At 47.5% G+C, this 12,301-nt stretch overlaps 1 protein-coding gene across 2 annotated transcripts in view; it reads left to right on the top strand.

Moving 5' to 3' along the window:
* The window catches only part of CDH3 (cadherin 3), a 113,432-nt gene that overhangs the window by 70,385 nt on the left and 30,746 nt on the right, over nt 1-12,301 (top strand). For both annotated transcript variants that reach the window (XM_070451096.1, XM_020893381.2), the window contains one exon: nt 138-258. In XM_070451096.1, coding sequence (XP_070307197.1) covers nt 138-258 — 121 coding nt within the window. The remainder of the gene's footprint in view (nt 1-137; nt 259-12,301) is intronic.

Raw genomic sequence — 12,301 nt, 5'->3', positions numbered from 1 at the left:
GCGGCGTCGGGGAGAGCGCGGGGCTGGGCTCCGTGGGGCCAGGGTTGTCCGGGACAGCCTGTGAGGACTCCCCGGGATGGGTTTGCAGGGCCGGGCACGCCTATGACCCAGCCTCCCTCTTTTCCTCCTTCCCCCAGGCGCAGGTTTACTGGCTGCCGCGCGCGGCCTCGGAACCGTGCCGGGCAGGCTTCGGAGAAGCTGAAGTGACCTTGGAGGCGCGAGGAGCGGAGCTGGAGCCCGGCCAGGCGCTGGGAAAAGGTAAGGACCCCAGCCCCCGGGCCCGCCTGTGGAACTGCGGGGCGGGGGCCGCACGCGGGGCGTCCAGGCTGCCGCGGGGAACTCCTGGCGCCGCCTCAGGTGTGGGGGAGGCGCAGACTGCATCCCGGGAACTTGAGGAGGGGTGGGCGGCCGAAGGGAAAGGCCGGAGAGCGTCGAGCTCTCTGATGTCCAGCCCCTCCTTGCCCCTCTGCGGCGGCTTACCTTGCCCCCCTCCTTCAGGGTGCGGGGCCGCTGGGCTACTCTCCCCGCCTGGACGTGGGAAGCTCTCCCCTGCTGGCCCCGGTGGAGGAATGCGCCGTCCACATTCCTCCCCAGCCCCCGCGCAGGTGTGGGGATGAGCCGTGCCCCGGGCAGCCCCCTCGCCCCTCTCGGGCCCCCTTTGTGTACCGCGCTTTTGTGTCTCCGACAGACAGACCGGGTCTGTTTCTCTTCTTCGCGCTCCCTCCCCCGCCCCCCTGCTCCCCCGGCAGCTGGAATGCACTCTTAACCCTGCCCTTCCCGGAGGGCCTGCGCCCCTGCAGCCTGCCTGGAAACCGGGCCTGGCACACCTGAACTGGGGCCGTTACGCCCTGGGGACACCCCCGACCCCCCGTGCCTCGGTACTGGAATGTTAGGGTACTTGAGGGAGTGGAGATCCAGAAGCCGCAAAGTCTCCATCTGTAGGCGTGGCGGATGGGAAATCAAAGCTCATTTTTGATCTCACAATTTCTTGCCCCCCCACCTCAAGTTTAAAAACTTGATGGGGGGGGGGGGGTACTTTGATGAGCAGAACCAGCTTGTTATGAGACTCAGGCAGCTGAGGGGCAGATGGTGGCCTCTTTCCCTCCATCCAAGACAGCGGGGGCTCTCCAACAGCTCAAACCCAACTTCTTAAACAAGTATCCCCGGATCCTTGGGGTCCAGAGGATCCTTAACCTGTGAAGTTATTTAAGAGTTTGTGTGTGGATTTTTCTGGGTAGGGGATCTACAGTTAAAATTTTCAAAGCAATTTAAAAACCTGTGCCACCTAGCATTTTTCTGATTCCCACATCAGCCTACCCTTCACCCCAGGTTCGGATTCCCAGGGCTTGAATGTGGGGGTGGCTGGGGGACAGAAAGGCTCTCCCTTGTCTCTTCAAAAGAGGATTGGGGGCCTACAGTCTGTGGAAGCCTTTTTTCCTTCTCCCCCCCCCCCCCCCAAATAACTCTGCAGATTGACAAAACAATTAACACCCAGGCTAGGCCAAGCTCCTTAAACTCTTGGCTGCAGGGAGCTGAGGAGAAGCATTAAGAGGCCATGCCTCATAAACTTTAAATTCTTGCACATGGGTTTATTACTGACTGGCTAACAAACTGCAGCTCAGCCAACCTGTAAAAATGTTAACTTGGGCAGGGCCCCAAATCCAATTCCGGCTCCCTGAGGAAGCTTTATTGCTAACCAGACTTCTGCCAAATCTGTACCCCCTCCCCCTCATTGTCAAGTTCTCCAGCTACACTCTGGGAGAGCAGGCTATAGATTTGACTGTAGTCTGCACCTTATCTTTCTTACTGAAGGAAGAAATATCAGATTAACTGTCACTTCATTAAGCTTGAGGTTGTTGTGGGGAAGTGGTGATCAGGTTTTCGATTTCACGGTCCGGTTGCCAAGTGCTTGCTTCTCAGTGACGTCAGTCATTTTAAACCTTTTGAGAAAATTCTGCTTTCTCGGATGTCTGGTTTATGGTTGTAAAAATGGTGGGTTCAGGCCAGGAGCACACCTGGGTTATAAAACAAAAGGTGGGTCAATGTGCTTGGCTAACCTTGAGCAGAGCTCCCTGCAACGTGCCGAGTTCTTAGAGGAGTCTTCCCATGAAATGGGATGCTGCCTTCTTTTTAAGTAAAAGCAAGTTTCTGGGCCCAATTTGTCCAATAAATTGGGACTCTGCAGCAAAAACTAGTGGTATTTCTCCCCTTAGTCCTCAACAGCTGATATCTTTTCTACCTCCCACCCTCCAAACCATCTCCCTATCCTCAATACTTGGGAGCCCCAGCCTGGCTCCAGCCATGTTGAAAGGGCTGTCCTGAGGGTACATACAAACTCTCAAGTTTGGCCAAGCAGACAACAGTTTCCCTATAGCCAAGGAACAATTGCCCCTGTTGTTTGCCCCCGGGTTATGAACTTCACAGGTGTCTATGAAGTTGAGCTCAAAGACATTATCTGATATAATTAATACCTTGTTTGTATGTGCACTTTCCTCTTCAAAGCATTTGCACAACTCTGAGCTTGCTTTATCCTCCTGACATTCTCTTGAAGCTGGTGAGGTACATTTAAACAACTTGAGCTCTTAATCCCAGAGCTGGGACTTCAGAAACTGTATCTCAATCCTGCTGTAGGTTTTAGAGGTGGAGAAACACAGGAACAGCTTAATGGATTCAATTCCCTAGGCTAAACTTGTGAGCTTCCCTGGGGGTCACAGATATGACTTTCACCTCTAGGTCTATGCCCAGGACCTGTTACTTACAGGTCTCACTCAGAAGGTATTTGCAAAAGTTATGACAATCTTGTGAAGTTCTGCCCATTTTACAGATGAAACCTCAGTGGTTGTGACTTCACCAGAGTCATTTTTGCAGTGACAATGGGTCTTGAATGGAGGTTTCTGACTCCCAAGTTTCCTGGAATTTTTTTTTTTTTTTTAAACCACCAGAAAGTGGGAGGTGGATGAAATGAAAAAGTGCAGTGCTGAAGCACCAAATCCCACCAACAGCAGCCTTCTTACCTCAAGAGGACTTAATCATTTATTCCTTTTCATCATAGTTTTCCAGAAACACACCTGCAGAGGAAACTAGCTTGAATGCAGTCTCTTAAGTGTCCTAGTGATGGGGGCTTGGGTCAGATGAAACCAGGCTTACAGAGACCAAGAGCGAGAGGTTAATCTGGAAGGAGGTAGATCAGGAATATTCCCCTGCCCCAACCCCACAGTCTGGGGTCTGCCTTCCTTCAAGTGTGGTCTAAAAGCAAAGACAAAGGCGATGTGGGAAGAAGGAGGTTGTATGGTATTGGTGCAGTGATTAAAAGTGAGTGACTTCAAGTGGTCTATGCATCCTTCATGGTGAATGGTTGAGAGAAGCAGCTTAATTACAGTAAAAGAAATCCAGTACTTCATTATGGCCCCTGCACAAGTTCAACTCACCCTTAGTCAGCGTTGGGTAAGATTAAAGCTAACCCTCATTAGCTCTGGTAGGAAACTTCAAAGTTCAGTAATAAATCTGACCGAGCAGGAGTTAACTTCAAAATGGTTTTGTTTATTTCAACTTGTATAAAAATCGCCTTTTGTTTTGAAGTTGCCATTATGGGCTAGGCCCTCTATTTACATGTTATTTTTTCAGTAAACATGTATTTAACAGCTGCATGTATCAGGCACTACTCTTGAACTGTGGCTAAAAAAGTGAACAAAACTAAGACCCTGCCATGGAGGAGCTGACTGTCAAAGATTAGTTATTTTTTATGCTTATAAGTGCCTTACCATGCAGGTGGTGATATCTCCCCCTCAGTTGTAAAATGAGGGTAAGAAACTTGGCAAGAGGTCTCCAGGGAAGTCAGCAGTAAGGCCAGGGTTTACACCCAAGGGGATTCCATGATGCCCAATAAATCTGCCTCTGTGGAATGAATAGTTGGAAACTGGGGCTTCTAGCCCACCTGGCTTGCCTTCCTGGCTCAGCAGCCAAGTAGGGTTGGTTGCCAAAGCCTGACGTTCATCACCGTTAGCTGGTGCCTGGGGAGCAGGTCTCAAACCTCTAGTCTCCCTTCCCACCTCGTCACACGGCACTCTGTTCCTAGGTTACCCATGCAGGGTGCCCTCACCTCCCTGCTGCGTGAGGAAGGCATGGCCTACCACAGGCTTGAGTTTCTAGGAAACAATAGCTCTGCAGAGCGTTTGGAGGATGATGGAGGAGGAGGAGGAGGGAGAGAAGGGCCTCTTTTCCCAAAGCAGTAGAGTCCTCTGTCCTGAGGCTGAACCATCTCCATTCAAAGAGCCACTGTCCCTGAACAACACACCCGTGTCCCTATAGTACACACGTCAAGAAACAGCGTTATCAGCACCTCAGACGCCACTTCCCTCCCCATCTCTACCCTCTCCAAGAAAACCACTATCCGGACTTCAAGTACCATGGATTGATTCGCCTATATTTGGACTGAATATCCTCTTGGATCTGGCTTCTTTCATTGCACATTTGGGATTCTCACATAGTTCTGGATGTGGTCGTGGTAGACTGTCATCCCTCCATAGTATTCGTCATGGGGCCATCCACACTCCTGCTGTTGATGGGCATCTGAGACGTTTCCATTTTTTTGGCCATTGCAGCTAGTGCTGCACGAACGCCATTGTTAAAGTGAAACTGTAGAGGTGGGTCTGTTAGGTACATACCTGGGAGCTTAATTGCTGGGTTGACTGAGGATTACCTGGGATCTCAGCACAGTGGCTGAGTACTGAGATGTCAGCTTTTCTGTGTCTTGAAGTTGCTGAGCCTCTTTTGAATTTCATCTACCATTCCCTTCTCCCAACAGTCTCCTTACCAAACCCATCCCGTCTGGGTTCCTGCTTCCCACCTGGCCCTGTGCTAAGAGACAGCAGTTTTAAGTACCTGGTCACATCCTTTGTTTTGAGGGAGAAATCCTTTCCATTATTTGTTCTTAAGCTTATGCTTGTCACACTCCCCCAAAGTAGAAGGGGAATCGAAAGGGCCGTGAATTTCTCAGGTGAGAATGTTTTCCTGGGTGGAGATGTCTGTCCTGACCAGCGTGTGGGTGGGCGGCAGCCTCTTCATGTGGCCAAGGTGGTCGAGTCCAGCTCCTCCCTCATCATAGAGGCAGTGAGGTGTCTGAGACTCAAGGCCAAGCTGACTGGTTGTCATGCTGCCAGCAAACACCTGGGTACCTGCTGGGTTCTCGGAGTTCACAGGCAAGCAAGGCCCACAGCTCCTTCACCTCAGTGAGTTCCCTAACTACAGGAGGAAGCAGATCAATCACCAGGCAATTTTAATAGTGAGTCCTTCATTCAGCAAATATCTACTGAGCACCTTCCAAGTGTGAAGTTCTAGTCTAGGTGCCAGGTATACCTTAGTGGGCTTTGCAGGCCATTCCACCTACTAGTTGGGGGGAGATGGACAAAATAAGTAATATATGTATATGTAATCAAGGGGGAAAAATATAGAGTCCCAAACGAAGAGCTGCTGATGTGCTCTTGGAGGTGGAGGGCACCTGGAGGAAGTGATGTCCAAGGCAGAAGCTGGGGAAGGGGTTGGGACATGAGGGGTGTCAGGGAGTGTTCCTGCCAAGGGAACAGCATATGGGGTCCAGGAACTTAAACACGTTTAGTCTGGCCGGACCATGGAGTGTAAGGTGTGGAGAACAGAAGCGAAGTAGGAGAGTCCAGTCCAGCTCAGAACTTCCGTCCCCTATAGGAGAGGCAGCATGGTGTTTGGGAAAGGCAGGAGATGTGGCTAGAGTTCCAGGTATGCCCTCATGGAGGCCAGTGTCTCGTAAGTCTCTTCTGGATCCAGGACCCTGGGCCCACCTCCACCATCCCTTCTCAACTCCTGACTTGTCCCAGACCCAAAGACGTGGTCAGCCTCAGCTGAATCTTCCCCCTCATTTCATTTAGTTAGCTGGCATTACCAGGCAGCAGGGCTGGCACGGAAGGGCTTTCAAACAAAACAAATCAGAAAAAAAACACAACCTAAATACCATTTACTGGAGCGCTTACTGAGTTCCAGAAACTACACTCCATACTTTATGTAATAAGCCCTTTTAATCCTCCTAAAAGCCCCATGAGGGGAGCGGAATTGGCCCCATTTCACTGGATAGGAAATCTAGGCTTGTGACTTTGTAACTCCTCCAAGGTCACCCAGCCAGTAAATTGTGGAGTCCGGACTTGAAGCAGGTTGGACTCCTACGTGTGAGGTACTTGGGAGTCAGGGTTGTGAGTCCTCTGGCCTCAGCCACGCTGGAGAAGATTGGAAATGGTTAACATCTGACCCGAGACCTCTGAATTCCTGTTCCCTCCACAGGCAGGCCTCTGTTAATCACCAGGATCTGGCTTGGTGGGGGCGGGGCTGAGGCGGGGACAGTTCCATCCAGGCCCCCAGCCTCCCTTTTAGGTTGTGGGGGAATAGGGAGGGTCCAGATACCAGGCCCCCAGCTGACAGCGCTCTCACTGTTCTGGTTGTTCATCTCCTCCCTCTCCTCACCCCTTGTTCCCCTTCTCCCAGCATCAAGGACCTCCCCCAGCCCTGCTCTGAGTGGAGGGGCATGATATCCAGCACCCACCCTGCTCTCCCAGCCAAATTTGGGCACCCATGTGGCTGTGGGTCCCCTAGAACATCAGCAGCCTGCAAATTCCTCAAACTGACCAAAATCCCTCCAGGCTGCGGCTGCCAGGGTCCTGATGAACTTCGGGTCCTGGGCTCCTGCTCTTTGCTCAGTGAACACCTTCTCCTGGGGAGGGAAGCCCAGTGAGCACTTTCCTTCCTCCCTTACCCTGTCTTTGAGCCAGGGCCACACAGCTAGGAGGCGGGAGGGCTGGGGGATGCTTCCCGCTCCCAGAGCCTTTGTGGGCCACACAGAACCCTAGGAGGAGGAGAGAGCCGCCTTCCCTCAGGACTCTGAGTGTCCCAGGGGCCAGAATGGGAACGGGGCCAGGGAGGCATGAGCCCAGGCTTTCCTCTTGCTCCTCAGTCTCAGGAACCCCACTCTTCCTTGCTTGAGAGCACATGTGATTAGCTTGAAATTATTTCTCCCTTACCAAGAAGCCTCAAACCTGTGCTGGAGACTAGAAACAGGTTGATCTTGCCCAGCAGGGAGGTCAGACCTCAGGGTCTCACATTAACTTTAAGAAGTCTCTGCTTTCCCTGGAATTAATTGTATGCCTGTGGGATTTTCTGAGAAGATTCCTCCCCCAAGTTTGGAAACTACTATATTCCCCACTGGAACTGTCTTCCACCCTCCCCAGTTCAGGTCTGTTCAGAAGTTGTTCAGGCTCTTGTCAAAGGACACACCCTGATGGCGTCCATCTGGGCACAGGCGAGGGAGACCGGGCTTCTGGGTCTGAGGCAGGGCTCTGGTCCCAGCTCCTCGGCCTTGTGGCCCCAACTCCCCTGTGTGGGAAGCGCCTCCGTGGCTAGCCCTGGATGTGGTTGGTCAGATGGAGGGCAGGGCCGGAGGGCTCAGCTACCATCCTGGGTGTCTTGCTTAAGGCCGCCTGCCTCCTCCCAACGAGCCCCGTCTTGTTGTAGCTTCAGGCAGAGAGAGAAGACAGCTACTTAGTGGGCTCCCCGCACACAAGCCAGAACAAGATGCCAGGCCCACACCCTGCCCTCACCCCAGAGTCAGCTTCAGCCGGGGCTTCCCACCAGGGCTTCAGGACCTACTATTTTCTGGTCTTTTATGGTCTTTTTCCGCTTCCAGAATGCTCCTGCATTCCCCAACTGGAACCCAACTGGTTTTGAGTCAGTAGTTTGCAAGCTTGGCTGATTGTCAGAATTGCCTAGGGAGCTTTCTATTTCTGTCACACCCCCTTTCATATATAGTATTTTATATAGTTTGTGTAGAGTTGGGCTCACTGGCTGGGATTTCACATTAATACATGAAGATTTGTTCACTGTAAAGACAGTGTTTTTCAATAAAATAATAGCATGGACTATGTGACAGGTACAGCTTCTTAGCATTTTACATGTATTACCTTGTTTAATCACCATATCGTGCCTTGAAGTAGGTACTATTACCACCCCATTTTACAGATGAGGCCTTTGAGGCCAGAGAGGTTAAATAACTTGCCCAGGACTGTGAAAATAGTAGATAGCAGAACTTGGATCCAAATCTAAGCTGCCTGAGCTTTAACCATTGAGCTTCACTGCATCTCAACAGAAGCAAATAAAAAATAAACATGTGAAAGTGCTGCTCTTCCTAAATTCTGCTCCTGTAGGATAAGCACAGTTAACAGTTGAACATGAATCCTTGTAGACCTTTTTCATGACAACAAAATTAGGTGTGTACACAGGAATTTTTATAACAAGGATTGGACCTATATCACACTTACAATCATTCTGCAGCTTACTTTTTCTTTTCTTTTTTTTAACTTACTGACTCACAGACATCTTTCCAGACTGGTAAACACACTTCTATTTTGCTTTTGACAGCTCCATAGTCTTTCTACCTGCCAGATATACCATGATTTATTTAGCTAACCCCCTATTTTTATCTTCTGCAGACGTGGAAGTAGTGGGGAGTTACCATAAAAATTGTGAGGTGTTTGGATTTTTAGAAATCTAACTCTCAGGAATCACCTTATTAGGAAAGACTGCTGCATAAAGACGATTGGATAAATTGTTCCTCTTGACCCCATTCAGATAAATTAAACTTCTATGTTTGAATAATACCTTCAAGACAGACTTTGCAGTAAGCCTAGTAAGGTTACAGTAACATTTAAAAATCATGAGTTTTCACACTAACCATTGTTTTAAGATTTAATTATCTGAATGTTTCAAAAGCATTTTAAATAAAAAATTCTAAAAATTTAAATTGCAGAGCTCAGATGTGAACTATCAAATGTATTAGCACTTGTGTTATTTTCCTTGGATGTTAAAAGCTTGAGAGTGTGATTTATCAAAGTGAAATGCACTTTTTCTCAAGTTTCTCTTTAGTTTTCAAAATCTAGTTAGCAAGCATTTTGATGAATAAAACTTGATTTCCATTCTTAAAGAAAATACTTATTTCTGATCTTATTTTCTAAGAGGCGCTTATGGATTTTTTTCTTAAACCCAAATATCACTGCAATAAATAATCTTGTACAGGGTGATTGCACTGATGTTAAAGATTTACCCTTGAAAACCTCAAATAATTCATAATTCCCATGATTCAAGACATGTCCTCTTATGAACATATGTGAAGTGTACATGCGTGAAATAAGGGAATTCAGTTTAGTTGCTCAGTCATGTCCAACTCTTTGCGACCCCATGAACTGCAGCACACCAGGCCTCCCTGTCCATTACCAACTCCCAGAGCCCACCCAAACTCGTGTCCATTGAGTCAGTGATGCCATCCAACTATCTCACCCTCTGTTGTCCCCTTCTCCTCCTGCCCTCACTCTTTCCCAGCATCAGGGTCTTTTCAAATGAGTTATCTCTTCGCATCAGGTGGCCAAAGTATTGGAGTTTCAGCTTCAGCATCAGTCCTTCCAATGAACACCCAGGACTGATCTTCTTTAGGATGGACTGGTTGGATCTCCTTGCAGTCCAAGGGACTCTCAAGAGTCTTCTCCAACACCACAGTTCAAAAGCATCAATTCTTTGGCGCTCAGCTTTCTTTATAGTCCAACTCTCACATCCATACATGACCACTGGAAAAACCATAACCTTGACTAGACAGACCTTTGTTGGCAAAGTAATGTCTTTGCTTTTTAATGTGCTGTCTAGGTTGGTCATAACTTTCCTTCCAAGAAGTAAGCGTCTTTTAATTTCATGGCTGTAATCACCATCTGCAGTGATTTTGGAGCCCAAAAAAATAAAGTCAGCCACTGTTTCCACTGGTTCCCCATCTATTTGCCATGAAGTGATGGGACTGGATGCCATGATCTTAGTTTTCTGAATGTTGAGCTTTAAGCCAACTTTTTTCACTCTCCTCTTTCACTTTCATCAAGAGGCTCTTCAGTTCCTCTTCACTTTCTGCCATAAGGGTTGTGTCATCTGCATATCTGAGGTTATTGATATTTCTCCTGGCAACCTTGATTCCAGCTTGTGCTTCTTCCAGCCCAGCGTTTCTCATGATATACTCTGCATATAAGTTAAATAAGCAGGGTGACAATATACAGCCTTGATGGACTCCTTTCCCAATTTGGAACCAGTCTGTTGTTCCATGTCCAGTTCTAACTGTTGCTTCCTGACCTGCATACAGATTTCTCAAGAGGCAGGTCAGGTGGTCTGGTATTCCCATCTCTTGAAGAATTTTCCACAGTTTGTTGTGATCCACACAGTCAAAGGCTTTGGCATAGTCAATAAAGCAGAAGTAGATGTTTTTCTGGAACTCTCTTGCTTTTTCGATGATCCAGCGGATGTTGGCAATTTGATCTCTGGTTCCTCTGCCTTTTCTAAAACCATTAGATGCTTATAATTCACTACTCTCTCTTGTTTTGAAATCATGTCACTTTTTACATTTTTCTTAATTTGGGAGATTTTAATTTCTTCCAACTTTGCACGCAAAGTGAGACTTTAGTATTTCCAGCAACATTTCAAATTTGACAACTGAAGTCTGCAAAAAATATAACTGTGTGGAGTTCCAGAGCCACTGTGCCTGTGTTCAGTCTGTCTACCTCCTAGCTGTAGAAACTTGGGTAAATTTGCTTAACCTCTATTCTTCAGTTTCCTCATCTGTAAAATACGGGTAATAATGAGGATCTCATAAGGCTGAGTTAGTGTATAAAAAAGCATGAAATAAATAAATGCTAAATGTTAGCAGTGGTAATAATAGCCATGTTGCTACAACTAGACTAGTTATTATACATGTATCTTTAGACTGCATTCCTAGAGGCAAAATTGCTGGTTCAAGGGACTTTCGTAGTTCATTCAACAATTACTGAATGCCTACTTTGTGTCAGGCACTGTGCTAGGTGTTGGGATATAGTAATAAGCAGATTCTAACAGTCTTTGCCTTTGGGCTTTATACAGACTAGTTAAGGGAGATAGGCGATAGAAGTAAACGTGTAGTTACAAGTTGTAATGAATCCTGTGGAAGAGAGTTACATGGGCTTCCCAGGTGACTCTAGTGGTAAAGAATCTGCCTGCCAATGCGGAAGAGGCGAGAGACACAGCTTCCATCCCTGGATCAGGAAGATCCCCTGGAGTGAGAAACGGCAACCCACTCCAGAATTCTTGCTGGAAAATTCCATGGAGAGGAGTCTGGTGGGCTACAGTCCTTGGGGCTACAAAGAGCTGGACAAGACTGAGCACGGAGAGTTTTTAACAGGGGAAGCTGATCTACTTTGGCAGGGTTGAGGGAAAGTTTTCCTAAGAAAGTAATTTTTGAATTTGGATCTGGAAGATGTTGGGAGGTAACTGGGTAGCATTGGAATGGGAATGTAGGAGACACTGAAGGAGCAGGTATGCAGATGCCCTGTGGTAAGGGCTTATGATGCTCTTAAGAGGGCCACTGTGGCTAGACAGTGGAGATGGGGACTGGGCACATTAGAGATTTTGGTTTTTATCCTGAGAAGAGTGGCACATCACTGATAAGTTTCAAAAAAGGAAGTGATCTTATCTTCTCAAATGTATCATCTGTAGAATTTTTAAAGGATCCTCCTTTATTAAAATGGAGAATACTGTATTCATTTAGGCTAAAAATGATATAGTAAATACTAAACTGGGGGAAGGAGAGATGGAGAGACATGAGTCTTGGCGATTGACTGGCAAGAATAGTCTGAGGGAGAAATGGTCAAAGGAAAGGATGCTAGATAACCGTAGGCTAGGCACTATGCTAAGTAGTAACTCCTTTAACTGAGATAGGTATTACTGCTATTACTTATAGATAATGGAAACATATTGCTCAAAGTCTTGTCACTGAAACCAGCATTTGAATTCGGGTATTCTAGACACAGACCTTGGGCTGCTTCTGAGGCCCAGATTTGGGGTTTGTGTAGCTGAGTACACACTGTGCCCTTCCCTGGGAGAGAGACTGGAAAAGGACCAGATTCAGGCCAAGAGCAAAGAAGATCACAAATCTGCCCTTTGATATAATGATTTTAAGATTTATGGATTATGCCTTTAAAGCATCAGGGGGGAGATATTGAAAAGACAGCTATATACGTTGGTCAGAAGAAGGGATCTGGACATTTGAAATTGTAATACATACTCTGAAGCACCCTCAAAAATCCATACCAATTTACCTTACAAGAAATAAAGGTGAGAATCAGGAACTTTAAAAAACCAACAAACTGTTTTCCCTGGATCCTCCTCCAGAAACTGATTTAGTAGAAATAATGGGTGAGCTGAAAGCAGGGAATCTGAATGTTTTTTA

The sequence above is a fragment of the Odocoileus virginianus genome, chromosome 20 (assembly GCF_023699985.2).
Source record: "Odocoileus virginianus isolate 20LAN1187 ecotype Illinois chromosome 20, Ovbor_1.2, whole genome shotgun sequence".
NCBI classification, from domain to species: Eukaryota; Metazoa; Chordata; class Mammalia; order Artiodactyla; family Cervidae; genus Odocoileus; species Odocoileus virginianus.
Note: the sequence above shows the minus strand (reverse complement) of the source record. Positions and strands in the feature narration are given on the sequence as shown.